General features: G+C 49.7%; 5 protein-coding genes across 5 annotated transcripts; 2 read left to right on the top strand and 3 right to left on the bottom strand.

Annotated features, from left to right (window-relative positions):
• Nucleotides 1-1,905: 1,905 nt before the first annotated feature.
• Nucleotides 1,906-3,441, bottom strand: FSST1_009467 (YigZ family protein; the record flags this gene model as incomplete). The annotated part of the gene is made up of 2 exons (XM_083226443.1): nucleotides 1,906-3,277; nucleotides 3,329-3,441. The coding sequence occupies 2 exons, from the start codon at nucleotides 3,439-3,441 to the stop codon at nucleotides 1,906-1,908; spliced, it is 1,485 nt and encodes a 494-aa protein (XP_083085428.1).
• A 336-nt stretch (nucleotides 3,442-3,777) lies between these two features.
• On the top strand, nucleotides 3,778-5,030 carry FSST1_009466 (S-adenosyl-L-methionine-dependent methyltransferase; the record flags this gene model as incomplete). The annotated part of the gene is made up of 2 exons (XM_083226442.1): nucleotides 3,778-3,920; nucleotides 3,980-5,030. 2 exons carry the CDS (start codon nucleotides 3,778-3,780, stop codon nucleotides 5,028-5,030), a joined length of 1,194 nt encoding a protein of 397 aa, XP_083085427.1.
• Nucleotides 5,031-5,402: 372 nt separating this feature from the next.
• FSST1_009465 (uncharacterized protein) lies at nucleotides 5,403-6,660 on the bottom strand (the record flags this gene model as incomplete). Its single annotated transcript, XM_083226441.1, has 2 exons — nucleotides 5,403-6,159; nucleotides 6,227-6,660. The coding sequence occupies 2 exons, from the start codon at nucleotides 6,658-6,660 to the stop codon at nucleotides 5,403-5,405; spliced, it is 1,191 nt and encodes a 396-aa protein (XP_083085426.1).
• Nucleotides 6,661-10,622: 3,962 nt separating this feature from the next.
• On the top strand, nucleotides 10,623-11,558 carry FSST1_009464 (PhzF family phenazine biosynthesis protein; the record flags this gene model as incomplete). Its single annotated transcript, XM_083226440.1, has 1 exon — nucleotides 10,623-11,558. One exon carries the CDS (start codon nucleotides 10,623-10,625, stop codon nucleotides 11,556-11,558), a length of 936 nt encoding a protein of 311 aa, XP_083085425.1.
• Nucleotides 11,559-11,958: 400 nt separating this feature from the next.
• FSST1_009463 (CCR4-NOT core subunit CDC39) lies at nucleotides 11,959-18,697 on the bottom strand (the record flags this gene model as incomplete). The annotated part of the gene is made up of 4 exons (XM_083226439.1): nucleotides 11,959-11,997; nucleotides 12,052-18,005; nucleotides 18,062-18,386; nucleotides 18,446-18,697. The coding sequence occupies 4 exons, from the start codon at nucleotides 18,695-18,697 to the stop codon at nucleotides 11,959-11,961; spliced, it is 6,570 nt and encodes a 2,189-aa protein (XP_083085424.1).
• Nucleotides 18,698-19,190: the final 493 nt, after the last annotated feature.

Below are 19,190 nucleotides of genomic sequence, written 5' to 3'. Positions count from 1 at the left end.
CTCTCTGCCGCTGTTCCTGGCGAACGAGAATTCGTGACTTGAGATGAATGAATATTACCAGGTAGCGGTATGGATGAGTGTTTAATTTTAGACTAGGTAGGCAGACTGCATACCTCTTTTGTTTGCTTGGTTACTGACCTTGGTACCTCCATAGGTTGTTGGCGTGGTCCTACCTGTAATACATCACTAACAGCAATTAATATTCAGAACCCCCCGGCGATCATATGGATGTGTTAGCAGGCAACAGGCTTAAACTCATTTCATCCAAAGCGCCTCTGTTCCTGCTTACAATGGACTTCTACTCAACCATTGGTGAGAATAATCCAAAGCTCAATTAAACCTACGGGCATCTTTCTTATTTAGGTCTCGGGGAGACGGTGAGTCGCTCCAACCTTGCTACACTACTGTACGCGTCTGAGTCGCGTTTCTTTGTCTCGGGACAATTCAAAGGATGACCATAAATCAGGTTGACTTATACAGTTTCTTGTTTTCGAGAGAAACATGGTTATTCGTCCGGAATTTCAACATGTCATCAGGTCGTTTATTGTACGAGACAGCCCGGGTTGACTCATATTGGTCTATCTCATTCAAAGTCAATATTGTTCAAGACATGCATTTATCCACCCAGCAACACTGCAACATCTATCAACGCAATGAAACCAACCAACGTTGACTCAATAACAGCAAAAACCAAGACAGGTCAACCAACTGACTTGACTGTTTAGAAAACAAAACACCCTCACTGCAAAAAGATCAATTCGACGCAGGCCTGATTCGAACAGACGCCTCCGAAGAGAATAGATTTCTAGTCTATCGCATTAGACCACTCTGCCACTGCGCCTAGAACGAATTGATAGGGGTAGAGGTCAGTTTGAGACCTATACGCATATTCTATGAGGAATACCAAGCATTTCTCCACTGATACTTGCTCATAAAATGGTTCAATGATATAGTGATGGGATGGATATAAGATAGTCTTTCTCTGGCGATAAGAAAAATTTCCAGAGAGGCTGGTTTGCTGAAAGTTTATGAGTTGGCGTATTCTATCCGTGTTGCTTAGCCAAAGACATGCAGGCGCAACGATTGTTCGATAAACTCTGGAAGTTTATGCTCATACATGAACTATAAAAGCCGGAAACGTTCCAAGTATGTGCGCATGACCACTGATATGAGTACGATTGGGAGGAATAATAGACAGGTTGGGCTCAGCACATGCCAGCACGATAGGTGACTGGACAGCAACTTCTGACACGAAGACAGGCTCATCATCATGTTGAGTAAACCACATGATATGTGGGTTATGGGTCATAAGTGATGGTGTATATATTCTTGGAACAAATAGGCATCTTGCTAGACGACACCCAGTCCTCATGGTATCAGGAAACTTGACCGCTGGAAGCATAATAGACGAAATTCGCATGTCATTTATGCTATTTAGACCATAGTTCTTAGAATACCTACGGAACTTTGTACCCTAAGACTTGGGAGGACAACTTTCTGCTGCCGACTGGTCAGTCTCCCATTTGGTGCGACTACAACAGCATTGGACAATCTAAAACAAGACTCGAATCATTGAACTCGGCGTAAACGAATACCCCTGCAATTTTTACACGTTGTTCAGCCTGCTGTGTCTATATCTAGATACGAGATCTGAAAAGTCACCTGCCTAATTAGCCATATCCGATATGCTGCCTATACGTGAAATCTGCCGTGTCTCTGGAGCAACCCGAAAGTTATATTGCCATCCACCCTTTTCTCGTGCACCTAATCACGTTTATAAGTTCAAAATCGTGAATCATTGCATCGGTGAGGGCGAACATGTTAACTGGATTTTCAAGGTAAAATCATGGCGGATGTGAATTAGTAGTTTTGTCGTTCTCAGCCAGAGCTCGTGTAATACATGCATTATGTACCTTCCTTCCTCCTCAAGTCCAATACCTTTCCTAAATTCAACGTTCCCTTTGCACCCCATCCCGCAGGTCCAGCTTGAACATCAGGCCGAAGGTTGATATACCAAGTCCATGCTCGCTTATCCAGCTCATCGCGGCCCAGAGTACCAGCCCAGCTCCCAAACAGTAAGCGCAACGCACCAAGAACACGTCCCAGATTTTCATGTTTCTCTTCGTTGGCAGCGGTGACCGTCTTCTTTCCGCTATCCTCAACTGGCGCAAAGGCTCGTAGAATGTAGTTCCGTGCACCTTCTGGTCGATGGATCGGCATGCCGACAGTTGACATTGAGGAATTCTTGTCTTCTGGATCGAGAGCCCAGACAGGTTCCCCATTGAGGCTAGATGTGCGCTTCTGAGATGATAGAGCGTCGTTGAGGCACTCCCTCATCAGGCGCCAGCGATCGGGGCCAAGCATGACACCGCCGTACCATCTTGTAAGCACGACGAGCGTATTGCTGATGTCGAGATCGCGCAGTTGTTGGAGCAAGAAGTTTCCACATCCCGACTCTCCATCGTCAAAAGAGGCTTCTTGTTTAAGGGGTGAGTTTCCGAAGCTGGTTCGAATAGCCCAGGCGTTGTGCGTTGCAGTCTCCAGCTCTGGCTTCTCAACCATCAGAGACTTGATAACTGCACCACGTGTGGAAGGCGAAGTTATGGGTATAGCATGGGCTATGAATGTAGAGCCCCTCGAAGATAACTTCCGACTTGCGGTCCAGCCTTTTGGGTTTGGTGGACTGCTCTGAAGGGTTGCTGTTGAAGCGTTGGATGATGTAACCTGAGAAGAGCCTGACCAGGTATACCCGCCTCGTTTGAGAACCGGAACTGGACGGTTCATAATCGAAATCTTTGGCTGTCCCTCAGGGGCTTTTTCTTGTCCACCAGGAGGAGCCTTCTCGACGCCTATACTTATAGCTTTGGTTCGCGAGTTGGCACTCACGACAGCCTGCGCGAGACTCAACCGGCTGCTCAGAGGCTGTTCTGGCATAGTAAATCGTAATATTTCAACAGCAAAAGCTAAGAGTAAGGGCGCCCTATTAGTAACAACGGTAGTGCTTTGAATGATTGCCTCGTCCTCTTCCAAGGGTAACTCTAGAGCTGCTTCGAGATCATCTCCAGACATAGCGCTATAGTCCAAATCACGTCGATGGGCCTCAAGTTTCGGCTTCTTCGCCTCCGCAGTAGTGTTGACGCCATCTTCAGCTGCGCGCTTAGTACCGTTCTTCTTCTCGTGATTCTTGCACGCTGTGTGAAGACTCTTTGCTATCTTGGCATCATCACCGAGGGCTTCCTCGACTGTAGCCAAAGGGGCATCAGCGATTTGAGCGATACTGTAGTATACACGTTAGTATAATGTTATAAGATGGTTTTATCAATTCTACCTTCGGAGATTCTTTGACTGCAGAGCTTTTACGTGGCCCATGGCTGCCATCATGGACACTTTACGCGCCGTGAGCAGGCGTATAAGCTCTTGGAGGTCATTTTGCGTTGCCATGCTTTATTTGTAGCAGCTGAAAAGAGAGATGTATGGTTTGTGAGGTTATCTGTTGCAATTCTTGTCCAGCTTCTGATTCAAGAGATTTGATGTCAACAGATGATTGTTGTAAGTCATAAAGGTATCAATGACCGTTAACGCTCCGCGATATGATGAATGCGCCCCCAGAGATCGGACCCACCCGTCGAATGGAACCGACCCGCTCCACGAAACCCTGCTTGTAATCGTATTTTCATCCACTCACTTCGACATGTAAAACCTCATCATCAAGACAGCTTCAATTCCCCCGCTTCGCACCTCAATTGTCGCCACAAACCCCATGGAAATACCGTCATCATGATCAATTCAGCTCGAGGTCTCACTATGAGAGCCTTCCGCACACAATGCCGTTTCGCGAGCTCTACACCTCGAACTCCCCGCCCTAATATCAAAACGCCGACATCTCGACCCCCACCAAAGATATCGAAAACCTACAAACCGTACATCTCCTTGTCCGCATACGATACCAAAAGCGAGTATACTAATGCACAACGCCCAGCAAACCTCGACCTGAATATATCCCGAAATCCTCCTCCGCATCTACCTCATCCTCATCCTCGTCCTCATCCTCCGCATCGTCGTCTCCCCAGCAAGCCGAAACTCTCCTCGATCTCTGGCGCGCAACATGGCTTCCTCTAACAGGAGCAGCTCTACTCGCCGGTGCTCTCGGCTTCTACATCTTCGGAACAGCTGCCGCGTCCTTCAAAGCGGCACCCTGCAGCGGCGAATGCGAACACGCTACCCCTACTGGTCGACCACCAGCCCTCGATGGCGATAACGCGGAACAGTTCGACAAGGAGCTTACTCTTCCCGAGTGGTGGATGGGCATCACAAAGTTGCGAAAGCGCTTAGCAGAACACGCGGACGGACATGTGCTGGAGTTGGCAATGGGCACAGGTCGCAACCTGGAATACTTCAACTGGGAGCCATTGAACAAGCGCGTGGAAGGGAAACTCAGCAAAGTCGGCAGCAAGATCCCTCGAGGTGTCTTGTCATTCACCGGTCTCGATATTTCGGTCGATATGCTCGATGTAGCTCGAAAACGCCTAGTGAAGACTGTTCCGCCTATGGAAGGGTCTGATCCCATTGTTCGCGCATCTACTATGGCCGACCATACCGGAGGACAATTATCGTATCTCAACGATCAACTCCGATTAATTCATTCCGACGCACATCATCCGATCCCCGGGCCGGCGACCCCTGCGACCACGAAATACGATACGGTTATTCAAACATTTGGCCTGTGCTCCGTGTCTGACCCTGTCGCTGTCGTCAATAACCTGGCCAAGGTTGTCAAGCCAGGGTCAGGTCGTATAATTCTTCTCGAGCACGGCAAGGGTTGGTATGGCATTGTTAATGGTCTCCTCGATCAAAATGCTGGCAAACATTTTGCGAAATACGGCTGTTGGTGGAACCGCGATATCGAGGCTCTCGTCGAAGAGGCAGCAAGCAAAACACCAGGCCTTGAAATCGTCAAGGTGGAACGACCCAACTTTCTACAAATGGGCACCTTGGTCTGGGTCGAATTACGCGTGAATGACAAGACTTGAAACGTCACGCATTCACTCGAGCAAACGATTAATATGAAGAATGAGAAGGGTTTGTAGAATATAGGATTATGTACAATATTCAAGAGTCGAAAGCAGTATGAGCGGCATTGCATTTTTAGAACCCAAATATGCGCAACCTTTTTGGCGCCGAATAAATCAAAACCACGGGGATGCTGTAATCCCTTTTCCTGGTACTCCCAAACCCAATCAATCCAAAACACCAGACTGTTCTAAATGTACAAATGCTTCAACAAGCGCCTTCCCCATGCAATTAATATGTAAGTGTGTCGTATATCCGTCGTCGCAGACATGGCGGAATTATCATCTCGTTCATCCCCGATCTCTTGCAGCTGCCAGAGAAGTCGTAATCGCTCAGCAGTCGTCAAGCAAGCCATCGAGCTCGTCAATTTCAATACTCTCGGCACCTTGGTCCCATTCCATAAGCTTGTTAAACTTCAACCAGGCCTCGCCGTCATCTTCTTTTCGGGGACCTGATGTCATGTTTGACATGGAGCTAGGCTTTACCGCAGGGCTAGTAAGCAAGGCACTTGAAGTGAAGATGCGATGGTCACCGAACCAAAAGTCGTCGCGGTATCCATACTCTGAGGTGTGGGTGGTGCGATCGGCGGTCTCAGCAGCAGGGGTGTCTTCGGTAAACTTGCGTTTCTGCAAGAAATCAGCCGTTTGAGTAAACTCCCGCTCGTCTTTTTCCAGAGGCGGTGAGTTGTGACGGCTGTTGCGACGACTTGGCACGAAGCGATGATGAGAAGGAAGAGAGCCAATGGGAGTAGCAGGCATCATGACTTCATCGTCGCCTTCCTCAAATCCGTGATCCGAGAGGTCAACCTCGGGCGATGGACTGAGTTCGCGTCTGCGAGCTTCAACATCGTCAGAGCCAGAGTCGTCCGTCAACGACACGGAAGGCGTGTCGAGAGCGGAAAGAGAAGGCACAGCGGAGCTGGGTTCAGGGATGGGTTGACGAGGGCAGGTAGTGAGAAAGTAGTAAGTCCTCCGAGGGTGAATGTTCTCGAGTTCTTTGGCGAGAGGGCAGGGTTTTTGGGCAGTCCAGCATGATCGCTTAGCATATGAAGCCAGCCGGGAAGAGATGATGGCGCATGGGTTGGCAGAGCTGGGATCGGAATGTTAGCGCATGGGAGGTGGAGGGGTTGAGGGGAATGGTAGGTCTCAAAACTTACTGTTGCACAGAGGTAAGACGTTGGGCCAAAACGGTAGCCAACTCTTTGACCAGATGAGGACGGTTTCCAGTAGATTGCAATTGAATAATGACAGCTTCAACGATATCGTCGCGGATCGCTTCAAAGTCAATCTTGGACTTCCCTGTATCTAGATCGAGGCTCGAGTCTAGTGTAGGCGATGGAGGTGGTGTCTGCTCAATAGCACTGTCGTCGGTATGGGATCGCTTCTGTCGTTTGCTGGGATGCGCCTCGGGGGCCTCAGAACCTGATGAGGGTGATGACAAGGCGGATGAGGCAGCACTGGATAATGACGACGAAGACGATCTTGAAGCGATCTTGGAGGCAGCAGCAGCAGCGCGAGCAGCGTGTGTCATTGGGACGTGTATGCCGAGGCTGGGTAAAGATAGCGACTTGCGGCGCGTATTGTAAGGCATGGCGAGAATGTTGTGTTGAAACAAGATGGAGATTAAGCTTGGAAGAGAAGAAGTCCAGTCTATCTATACAGATGATGGACGGATGGACTGTAGACTTTTGATAGAATGGTCACCGGGACGTTGCTAGCAGTTTGTAAACTCAGTGTTGAAAGGGATCAGAGAGATCTCCAAGGGTCTACTATGGATCTAGCGAGGACAACGGTGATGTAGATTATAGGTATGGATAAAGATGGAAGAATGAAGGAGGAGAGATGTCAAGGGAATGATGATCGAAGGGGGGTGGGAGTGTTTGTTATTGATGGATGGACTGAAGCCGAGAGTGGAGGCGGTCTACGGGTGTTGACGACACAAGAGCAAGAGCAACAGAATATAGAAAGCAGGTAGGAACAAGGGAGCGCGCAATAATGGCAACCATGAGGAGGATACTCCAGTAGAAGGGGATGAGATGGGGGGCAAAGAGTGGGCGATGAGACTTGTACAGTAGCGGTGCTGGGGAAGGCACAAACGGGGAAGCTAGCTAAGAAGGGACTTGCAATGAATCAATTCTTGTAAGCTGATAGGTCCGGAGAGAATGAACTTGTCTCCATTGTAGGACTGGAGGCACACTCTGACTTACAAGAGGGGAAGCGATGCTCCTCCCCTCGATGACGGGAAAGAGTGAACTCTGTGTGCTGACTGCCACATGTTGGAGCGAGGGAAGCAGAGCAAGAGCAACGAGAGCACGAGAGCTCGAACTTTTTTTTTTTTTTTTTTTCGTTTCAACCAAACTGGATTGGTTGAGACTGGCGTGCATGGCTGCCGAGAGCGGGGCGCGCTAAAGTATGGTGGGGTCATGGCTGTGGATATCTAGGAGTATCCTTGTAATTCAAGTATCCAGCCGCGACAAAATTGCAAAGGAAAAAACGACCGACATTGACAGCACTTTTCCCCCTCTGCTGTCTGTGTTGTTCCTTTCAGTGAGGGACAGGCAGAAGTAGCCATGGTTGCATAATGGCTGTCATTCAAATGAAGAGAGCGCTTACTCTTGACCAGGGAGCCAAAGTAACATTTTCATGTTCTGACACGACTTAATGTATATATGATTCAATCAATCAATCAAATGTCAGTAATTATTATCGATGATGACCAGACGGCCCGGGCAGCGGCAATGGAACTTACGCAACCAGGTACAGTACTTACAAACATAAAATGACCTTAATCATTGTACTTACCTTGAAGAGTTAAGCCATCTTGACTCGCCAATGTCTTCTATTTCTTTTCTGTTTCTGGCTTAGTTTGGTAGGATCAACTGTGGTTGGGCTGTACAGTACACGCCTCAGCAGCCTCTTCACTGATGCCTCTCAGGAAATAGCCTCGCCTCATGCCCGACTCTGTTTTTTTCCGCCTCATCCGCGTCCGTTCTGCAAAGGCAAAATACCTCCGGAACCCGGGCCACTTCGGGTCACTGCTACTAGGTACGTAGTTAGCGTGTGCTCGGAGGACCCTGAAATCTTTTTTGGGGAACGCCCGAGAATGGCCGTGGATACTCTGTAGGTAATGTGATCAGAGCTCAGGTAGCAGAGAGAGCAAAACACAGGACAGCACAGCAGATCAGACAGGCATTACCTGGTGTCCCTGTCAATAGATAATCATCCAAGTAAACTGAACCCTGGCCGCCCAACTTGGCTTCTCTTTTATTACAGGTCACACCGCATCTGCAACTACACCTGCAACTGCTGCATCTGCAGATGCATCTGTTTGCTCCGTGCGACCATCTTTCTTACACCGCATTCTCTTGACACGCTTATGCTATACAGGACGAAACACTATTAATGCATTAACATCTATATTCAGTTCAATGTGAGCGCCAAGCCAAGCGAGAAAGCCGGGACCGACACATTTCAATTCCTAATGTTGTCGAATACGCAAAGTATCCACTTCATCTCAAAGTTGATGGAGATGAGCAGTGGGCCAAATCATCAAAAAGAATCCCGACAGCACCGCCAGGACCCCTTGTTTGACTCCATTTAACCGTCACCTATGGCAATCAAATCAAACCAATCCCTTATTGTTGCAATGCAGAGCAGACACTCTCTATGCCTGAGGCCGATATCGAGGTCGAGACCAAGGTGCAAGGCTATGCCCATCCCATGTCAATGTCTCGACCGATATGTGTGTAAGTGTCTCGTCTCGCTTGACATTACACTCTTACATACATTAGCCTCAACAGCCAATGACACCATTGGTATTCCAGCATTTTTCTCTCCATCCTGACTGGTGTCAGTCAGTATTGGACATGGGAGTGGGTTTCAGAGCGCTTTCTCCGGCCGAGGTTTTCCTTCACTCATATGACTTGATGCTATTACTATAGCCGCGGAGCCTTGATCGGCCCTCCACTTGCCTCTGTGTAAGTGAGCGACAGATTTGAGGGTACGCGGCAATCGATTCAGTCTCCAGTTCAGGTGTCATGTTGAGTCTTGTTTGGCCTCTGCTCAAATCCCATATTGGATTGGCCGTTGGGCATTGATTACCGACGCAAAATCGCGATAAGCTGCCCTTGCACATCAAAACTTTGACCACCTCACGCAATGCCTCTCAAGCCAGCCATTGACTATTACCCCCCTGGTCCAGATCTGCTTATTAGATCGAATTCATCCAATTCTCTTACACGACTCTCTTACCCACCACACGCACAAAATAACGCCTGGACCCAGCCCAGCCACCATCCTGCAGTTGCTGCGTCATCTTTCAAGGTGGAAAGAGTTCGCCTCCTGATCAACAAAATCACCTCTTTGATGTTTACCCTACAGTCCACCGACGACTGAGTGAATGGATGTCACTCCATCCAAAGAGATGCATGCCACGAGGTGGATATCCACTGGCACATCTTAGCCCTGCCCCTTGCCGCGCCAGCTGCAACAAGCGTCTGCCACTAGCATGGGTGTCCTCCACTTTCGCCTAGACCTTGCTCAAGCTTTGCTCTGCAAAGGCCCACCGAGACTGGGTTCAGTCCACGGCCCCTTGCCCAGGCCCATCGTCTGATGAGTTTCCATTTACGGCAACAATGTTGGAAATGCCGACTTTTCGCTCATCATAGGTCTGAGAGATGTGTTCAACTGCGGGACATCTGAAGTCACCACGAGCTGCAACTTCTGTATGTCTTTTGCAATATCCTTGGTTTGCCCTGTTCGTGCCTTATCCGCCATGAAGTCACTGGTAGCAACTAGCCTGCAGATCCCTCGAAAACCAACCTACTAGATGTCTTTCTTTTCCTTGCAAGTCCCCGTCGTTCGTCAAACTATTCATGTCTTGGCGCCTTGCAGACATGGAACCGACCTCCTGCCTGCCTGAGGCCACTCAAGCCGTTTTTGTCAGATGGGACAGGCCATGATCAACACTAAATAATCCTTGTTATTTGATTGGTCAATTCGTTTCAATGTCTCCGCCTAAACTTCGTGCCTTATCTAAGTGTAAAAGGACATACCGAGCACGATAACTCTCTTTTAACAGAAAGCCCCCTTCTTTCTGGTGATCTCATTTACAGACCCTGTTTTGAACCTGAGCAATCTCCGAACACTGAGATAGACTTCTGGTTCGTGACACCGTGGAAATATACTTACTTATCTGTCTGAGCAATTCATAACCGACTGGTTAGGTACAGTCACTTGTCTTTACGAGACGCCAGAATCCTGGGACAAAGTTACCCTATACTTAGCGTAGCACATGAACTCTCCTGACTCAATTTTTACTTTTCCATCTTGCCAAAGTGACGCTGCCCCACCACACTCTTCCCCTCCTTCGTCATAATCCTCACTCAACCTATTGCTATATCGAGATTCATCAGGCCAAAGCTCTTGTCAAGGTCAGGTTCCCGCGCCCAATCTCCAGCCTATCTGTATCAGATCTCTCCAGTGCCGCATCTGCTGCAGCTGCACTTCTATAGAAGCTAACATCCCTCCAGCTGAAGCCACCGAAGCTTAACCATGGAGCTTCCCTTTGTTACACTCGATGTCTTTACAAAGACTCGCTACCGAGGCAATCCCCTCGCTGTCGTTACGATCCCCGCAGATAGCAATAGTCGTAAGCCTACGCAAGAGCAGAAGCAAACCATTGCCCGCGAATTCAACCTCTCCGAGACGGTCTTTATCCACGAGGCCAGCCCTGATGCCGGCAGTGATGTCACTCGCCGAGTGATCGACATATTTACAACGGACGCCGAAATCCCGTTTGCCGGACATCCAACTATAGGTGCCGCCGTCACGCTTATCCCCAAGGGCGTTGATACGGTCATAACAAAAGCAGGCCCAATTGCACTCACCCAGACCCGTCCCGGTTACATCCAAGCTGCTATTCCGCACAACGTTCGCTGCCATCAAAAGACCTTGGCCGATCTATCAGCACCAGCACCAGCACCTGGCCAAATCTCTTCAGACCCCGCGATACGCGATTGTGAACTTCGTGCACCCCTGTTCAGTATCGTCAATGGTATGACGTTTGCGCTCATCGAGCTTCCTGATCTTGATCATCTCGGAAGGGTTCAATTAAGCGGCGTATCCCTGCCTGCGAATGACGTTCTTGACGATGGTTGGAAAAAAAGCCTCCTCTGCAAATATTACTATGTAGTCAACAGCCGACGTGAGGAAGATGGTGTGTCAATATACTCTATCCGGTCGAGGATGATGGAAGCTGCCATGGAGGACCCAGCTACAGGCAGTGCTGCAAGCGCGCTTTCAAGCTACCTTTCGCTTCAGCAGACTAGCACTGGTGATCACGACCTCCGATACGAAATCGACCAGGGTGTTGAGATGGGCAGGGAGAGTAACATCGTAGTTGATGTTGGTATGAAAGGTTCCGAGATTGCTACAGTCAAGCTCTCGGGAGCAGCTACTCCAGTTATGCGTGGCTTTGTCAGTGTCTAGATCAATGCGCCAAGATTTTGGAACAACTTGCATATCGCATATGGACAAGACGAAAAAGAGATGTAGCCGATCCAAGATCGATCATGCGCATGATATTTTATGTCTTTTGACCCATCGTAAATACTATCGTACAGTAATACAGTATTAAATGCGAGTTGCTTTCAGGTTGAAGATACTCTTGCCCCCCCGGACAAGATGGCTCAGCACCTCATAACATTTCGCTCCTCTATAATTCTGAATTCTTTTTTTTGGACCCAACGCCCCGTTCATCTCACAATTCATCGTAATGTGTCGCCTCCCAAACCAAAACCCCTATTGATAGCATATTATGATTCTCCTATAATTTCCTTATTGTACTGCCGTGTCCCTATCGTTCCAGTCTAAGAACGTGGCCTCCAGCTTAAGCTTGTGTAAGTACTCGTGAGAACTTCTCGGCAACCTGACAATACATATTAGTATCAAGACGAGATGATAGCATATGACCTAGACTTACGTCGGGGGTTGCCTTGATAAAGGGGAGATCGAAGAACATGTACTTTTCGTTCTTCATAAGTTCCACGACAGTATAGAGGAGACCCCATGGCTGAGGCCAGAAACTAACCAGCCGCTCAAGCAGCACTCGGGTGATCTCCTGGCGAATCTCATTCTCTTCAGGATCGTCAAGGTCCCTGCCAAAAAAGTACAGAAGCGCCTGTCGGAAGAAAGTGGTGTGCGCATTGGGGAATCGAAGTTGGTTAACCACACTGACGAGCAGATAATATCTAACCTCGGCAGAGAGCTCGTGGAGGATCATGGAAAGCAGGGTCACTTCGTGTTCATCGCCGGTGACAGACACTGTAGTGCCTGCTTGTGCAGCCCTATCTGCGGCACGCTGTCCAGTATAAATGTTAACAGCATCGATGACCGCCATGTTGGCATCGACAGGGACGTGGCCGTAGGTTGTCGTCTTGCGAGTGTCCTGCGCCATGGCATGTGTGATATTAGCAACAATGTCTTCTGTCGGACCACTCTGAAGCGCTTGGTCGATAGCGTTCAGGAGTCCTTGATCCTGAAGCACGGAAGTAGCTTCATGGATGAGGCTAGGGTGAACATGTGTCTCGTCAGTCTGGTCTTTGGCATTGGAATCGTTGAACCTTGGGATCTGTTGAGGAGTAGCAGCCAAGACAGCGTTGATGAGCTGGGTACAATGAGGCGGGATACTGGCGCAGAGCCTGATGTGATTGGCCGCAACAAACTCGGGGAAGTCATGGTGCAAAATGATGAGCAGCTTGAACGTAGCCCGGTAAATGTCCTTTGCAATATTTGAAACTTCAAATACCTTGAGTTGGTCACCCAGGGTGTCGAGTAACTGGCAAACAAGTGTGACGAAGGGTGCCCAGCCAGCACCATCGGACAGCTGCAAAATAGAAGGCATAAAAGCGCGGTGCTGGACGAGAGACAGCCAGCCGTAAATAAAGCCAGGAGCAAAAGCGGGCCCGATCTTGTTGAGCCGAACTGCCATCTTGATCAGAACCTCGCGGCGTTCATCTTCGGCCAAGGCCTCGGAGATGGTCTGAATCTCATAGAAAAGCATAGAAAGGAGGCGGAAGAAAACTCTTTGGTTCAACTCCTCTCCGCGCTTGACATGGTGGTTGGTAAGAATAAGCTCAACGAGCGACAGAACCGAGTCGATGAATGCTGGGCGGGTGGATGTTGGCTCGAAACCCATGCCAATAAAAGTTCCGATGAGCTTGGAAAGTGCGTCCACCATCACATAGGCATCTCCGAGAGATCCAGTGCGGACGATGTATTCAAATCGGTCGGCAGAGAGATCAAGTGCGACACGGATAAAGACAAAAAAGTCATCACGGGTTTGTAGAACCTGGTTGCTTCGTAGTTGCTGCACGAATGCCGCAATAATCTTGTCGGATGCATTGTGGTTGTGGCAGAGTCGAATCCATTCGTCAAACACATACTCTATCTGATCGTGTTTGAAGAGAACTTGGTTATCGACTGGCGTGGGACGCGTAAGGCCTGTGTTGATCAGCTTCAACTTTATTCGTTGACCAGCAGAGGACTCAGGATCCTCCAAAATCCAAGCCCAAGCTGCCTCCAAGGTGGAGGCAAAGTCAGCGTACAGGGCGATTGGGCGAGCATCGAGAAGAGTGAGATCAAGCATGTGCTCCAAGAAGTCGAGAGAGCCCTCCTTACGAGCCTGAAGTGCTTTGGACATGGCCAGATCGATGCTTCTCCACTCCAATAGATCGGTTCGGACCAGCGCTGCAAGCAATGGCAAGTTCAAGAACGTGGAACCGGCCTGCTGGCTGAAGAGAGTTCGGATACGGCTGTTGAGAGCAGGACCAGAGATCTTCCTCAATGTTTCTAACACATGGACCAAACTCTCAAGGGTCAAATTGTCATCTACCTGCGAGAAGACGAGGCCAGTGATCTGTTCCGCAGCGTAGATAGCAAATTCCTCCGAGTTCTGCGATGTCTTGATGATGTGCTGTACTAGCGCATCAACGACATCCAGGAGAGAATGAGGTCGTGGCAAGCCCTGGAAATGCTCCTCCGGTGACTCGCTAGCCACCCTGACAAGTTCTTGAAGCAATTTGTTCACTCGCTCAGCCAAGCTTTGAACATTCATCTGGAACCCAGGCGACCTCCCATTAGGCATGTTGTTAGCGCCGCTATGAACAGGCGCATAGGGTTGCATTTGAGCGCCCAAGTGCTGCTGCTGAACCGAAGGAGTCTCTGCAGGAGTTGGAATGTTGGGGACAGTGGTGAATGGCTCCTGTAACACCTCGTTTGCCATTGATCTGGTAGCATCAGAGGCTGACTGGCCATGGGAGGGTGTGGGGAGAGTGGCACTGCGTGGTTGCCGAGCAAAATCTTCGTATATGGCCATTTGCTCATGGTTCAAGCCGTTAATGTTTGGTGAAAGCTTGTAGGGGTGGGGAATGGCCATGGCCCAACGGCTGAGGCTCGAGTCGAAATAAGGATCATTGGGCCTCTGGATGCGGTGTCTTCGACGAGCCTCAAGTTCGGATTCGATCATCTCCTCAATTTCAGGGACAGCTCTCTCTTCGGCCTGTTTCTCGATAATGTTGCAAGCCAGGTCCAAGTTAGAGTTGACGCACATGATGATTGTGCCCTCGGGAAGTCCCTGAGGAAGGTCGGTCGAGAGGTTTCGCATATAATTAGTGAAATTGGCACGAAGAGGCTCCTTGGACGTGACAAGAGCAAGGCTACCAGCCGTGGCCTTCACCATGCTTACAGCCGAGGTTCGTACTCGGTTCTCATCAGGCTCGATGGCAAAGTCCTTGTGAATCATCTGCTGAGTTGAAATTGCGGCAATCGTAACTGATCGGTCAACGACAGGCTGAATGATGTCCTGCAATGCACGACTGAGCGCCGTACGAACAATCTCGTGAAGCCGAGTGGTGCTGACAACCATCTCATTAGTAGGGGGGATATTAATTAATGGACCAAGGTCTGGGATGGTTGGTGCAAGGGTTTGAGGGGAGAGCCCAGCACCAACAGTGGAACCGATGCCATTCAACGACAGGTTCTCAAAGGCATCGAGTTGTTCGGTAGGCAAGACGTCAGCTGGCTCTTCAACGACGACAGGTCGATTCAGAATCTCGCCAGAGGGCTCAATACTCTTATGATCCAGGTTTAAGCCCTTACACAAAACCTCAATTTCGAATTTGAGGTTGAGCTTTAATTCAGCATTGTGATACAGTTCGATCAGCAGATGGATGATGTCCATAAGCCAGGGATTCGGAGGCCTGAAAACTGCTGACGTGGCGCCTTGTGTCAGTACCTTACATACGAAAGGTATGACAACGATGAGCCGTTTAGTGTCATGTGCCTCTATCAAAAGCTGTTTGAACGCGATGTTCTTATGCTTGATGGGGCGATCTCGCGCCAGTGTCAAGAGACCTAACCATCCTCCGAGGTTTTTGAGATGAGTTCTCTCGGTTGAGTTTTGCATCGTTGCTTCGGAGTTCAACATGCGACATACGCTGACGTAAGTCTCTCGCAGAACCTCGCTCCAAAGAGCCCTGTCCTCAAGCAATCTGACCAGTTCGAGGTACACGTGGTGGTAATTTGGTTGCATTTTGGCGCGTTCCTCGACCAGGTGGCTGGCGAACCACTGCTGATGCCGACGTTCCATAGTCTCTCGAAGTTCCTGACACATCTCCCGGATCGTCCCCTCAGTAATGTTGTTAAGAACAAATTGTACCTTGTCCTGGGCGCCTTCATCCGGGTCTTCGAATTCAACGTCGGGAGGTGGTGGGTCAACATTAAGAGAGGCAAATGCGGGCGCTTGACGGTCGGCAGTCGCAAGCTCTTCGACGTTTCCATTCGGGAATGCTTCGCCCTGGTATCCCAGCCCATGAGGCGTTCCAGCACCGTTGCGCCCACGCGAAAGCTCCTCGTCGTGTTCGCGAACGACCTCTTCTGCCTTTCTGAAAGCCTCCGTGTTATGGAGTCCAGGAATTTGAACAAGTTGTCTACAGAAGCTAGGCCACTCTCGGAATCGAACGAACAGCTGCATCAGTGCCTGAAGACCGAATTTGTACATGGGATCCTCCTGGGAGTGATCTCGGACGGCTTCCAGAATCATGCCCAATCCAATCTGAAGAGGTAGATTGGAGACAAGCTTATGGGAGATAATGCCGCCAAAGAGGACCGCGGTAGTAGCGAGGGCCTCCAATGGATAATCCCCATAATGACTATACTCATCGAAGAGCCCGTGGATCATGCAAGCAAACACATCCTGATCGAGAGGGTCCCTGGAGTGCTTGTACTGGCTGAGGACCTCGACGATATTCCGGACTTGGACTTCTTCACTATACATTTTCTTGTAGTGCTCTTCCATCTTGCCATTGGCAATCGGCGATAAGGCGTTTCCATCCCTGCCGTTAGCGTCAATGAGGTCGTCGTAGCCTTCGCCGTAGTTAATCAAACGTGGGTAGGCAATGATACAATGCCGCTGAACGACGATTAGCTCGGGAACGGGAGGGCTTGGTAAGAAGTCTTCGAGGATTCGGAGCAACGCCGATACGGTGCGGACTTGAAGGGTTGTAGAATTCTTAATAGCAGGTTGTCCATCAGCACCCCCTCGTTGATATTGGCTTTCCAGATTCGCTTTGATCATTAGGAATTGAACAAGAGTGCGGGCAATTTCAGTGCTTCGTTCAGCATTGTTACGTGCCCATTTCGATAGATCCAAATATCCTTCAGCGTGCGCCAGGGCAGCTAAATCAATACCGAAACCGTTGGGCAGGTAAACCAACGAGTCAAGCCAGCTATGCTTCACTGCGTGTTCAAAAACAAGCGGGAGATCCACTGGCTTGATAGCGTGAGCATCAATCAAGCGCTGGATGACCCAATCCTTATCTTTTCTCCAAAGGCTATCGAGAACAAAATCGTATTCGGGCGAACGTTTATAGAGGAAGTTCTCAAACAGAGAGCCGAGGGTTTCCATAGCCATCGGAGCCCAGTGTTGCCGGGGAACCTCGAAGGCGGAGACAAGGAAAATGTCCAGATTAGGGACAACCACTTCTTGGAAAAGCCTCTTGGCCTCAATACTAGTGGAAGCCATAACAGAACTAAGCGCAACGTTGAAGATCGAGGAAAGTGCGGCAACAGAAACGAGTGGATGCTTGACAGCAACAGCCGCTCGCTCTTGTACGTTGGGAGGAGAGCTCGCGTAATCGTCGATAGTAATACTGCGCTGAAGCCCGGGGATTGTTGTCGCATCCAGCTGTTCCGGAACCAAGGAAGCATAGGCACTAACAAAAGAGAGCTGAGCCTCTGGATTTCTCCAGACTCCGCCCCACAGCCTCTGGATATCGAAACCAGATTTGGAGTCCTGGGCGATGGGCAAAAAGGCTTGGTAAAGACGCAAGAATTGCTGAGAAGAAACACGGGCTGAAGGCTGGTCAAACAAGACAATCACCTCCATCCAATCGAATATCTTCGGAAGAACTCGTCTCAAGGCGGCAACCAAGATACTCGGATCTTGTTGAGAGGTTTGACTGATGGCTGTGAAGGTCATGGCGGCCGAGATCTGTTCGGGACCTAGCTGAAGACTACTGGACCGGTTCTGTAAGTACGAAACACATGTTTCCTCATCCCTAGTCAGTTCGCTGCCTATCTTTTGAATGTACTTGACCAGCCCATTGGAGGGTCGGTCGGCAAGTACCCTGCTCAGATCGAGGGCAGCAAGAATCTCGGACGGCGGTGTTTGCTCCGGGGTCTGACCGAGCCATCGCTTCGTGACGGAAGTCTCCAAATCACGTCTAGCAGACGCATTAAAGCTAGGAGGGTGATATTGAAGGAATCGGTCGACGATCATAGCGATAAAGGGGGGGGAAAGGTCGGCGTGGGCGTCAATAGTAGGTCGGGATATAATGTCGAGGAAAGAGGGAAAGTTGGTAGATAATATGGCATCGGCTGTAATTGGGTAAGCACAATGGATGGGGTACCTTATGGTATGTGCGTGCGCTTACCTTTAGTCTTTAGATCTGCCCGTGAGCCAAGCTTGAAGGCCAAAGCTAACAATGTCTTTTCCAATGGGTCGAGCTTGAAATGCTCCATAAAGGTTGAGAGATCAAAGTCACGAAAGATGTCTTCGGTGCCACTTTCAATCGACTCGGCGATTTTACTTGCTTGGTCGACATCGTGTGAAATCTTTCGCATCTCGCCCACAAGGATATGGTAGTTGCCTGGGTTCGACACGGGCCTGTTGAGGCCAGGGAATATTTGGGGCGCATTGCCGGCAACGAGCCGGGTGAAATACTTTGAAAAGACTTCCATACCGTTTTCATCGATGAGCTATAATGCAAATATGTCGTTAGCCAACATGTAGCTTCACGGGAACAGGGGTGGCCAACCTTCTTCAATTGATCAACTTGTATTTCCCACTTTGCGCGGTCCTTATCCTCTTTGATAGTGCTAAGCAGAAGATAGACTTGGGCCACAACAATTTTGGTTAAGGAGTTGGTGCCCGTTGGACTGCTGGCGCTGGGGCTTGCGCCAGCACTGAGAATGGCAGCTTGCGATGGGTGAGGTGAATGGCTCGCACCCGTCTGTAGTGTCTGCGCAGGATTGGGCGAAAATGATCCCGCTCGAGGTGGTGGGACCATGGAGGTATATTCGCGGCGGAGGGGGATGAGATAATGGAGCGCCTGCTCTCGGTGTGGTGGCAGGCCGGAAGGCTCACGATGCTTGCGAGCGGGGAAGTGTGTAGGAGGCTGGGTCGATATATAAGATTCCTACATGGGGGAGCGGCCAATTCAAGCAGCGATTGGGGGGCGTGATAGCAGAGCCAGATATCGTGCGATCGTACAACCGGTTTCGATAGGAAGAGACCCGTGAGTCGGACTCGACTTGAAGGTGGAGATCGAGGTACGTGTCGAACTCAGAAGTCGTCGGAAAGAGATGGCCGAAAACGCAGCAAACTATATATCTCGGGGGGGAGGCCTGCAACGAATCGGCGTCAAGATGATCCAACGGAATGCAGAGTATGTATGGCGCGTGGTAATGCAAGTATCGATATCGTCAAGACAGTCCGTACTCAGAGTGGTGGTCGATGTTGGGTTTGGAGGACAAGGTACAGTAACTGAAAATGACAAGGTA

The sequence above is a fragment of the Fusarium sambucinum genome, chromosome II, assembly GCF_050947815.1.
Source record: "Fusarium sambucinum isolate potato_lamoka chromosome II, whole genome shotgun sequence".
Classification (NCBI taxonomy): domain Eukaryota; kingdom Fungi; phylum Ascomycota; class Sordariomycetes; order Hypocreales; family Nectriaceae; genus Fusarium; species Fusarium sambucinum.
This window is presented reverse-complemented; position numbering and strand designations above follow the sequence as displayed.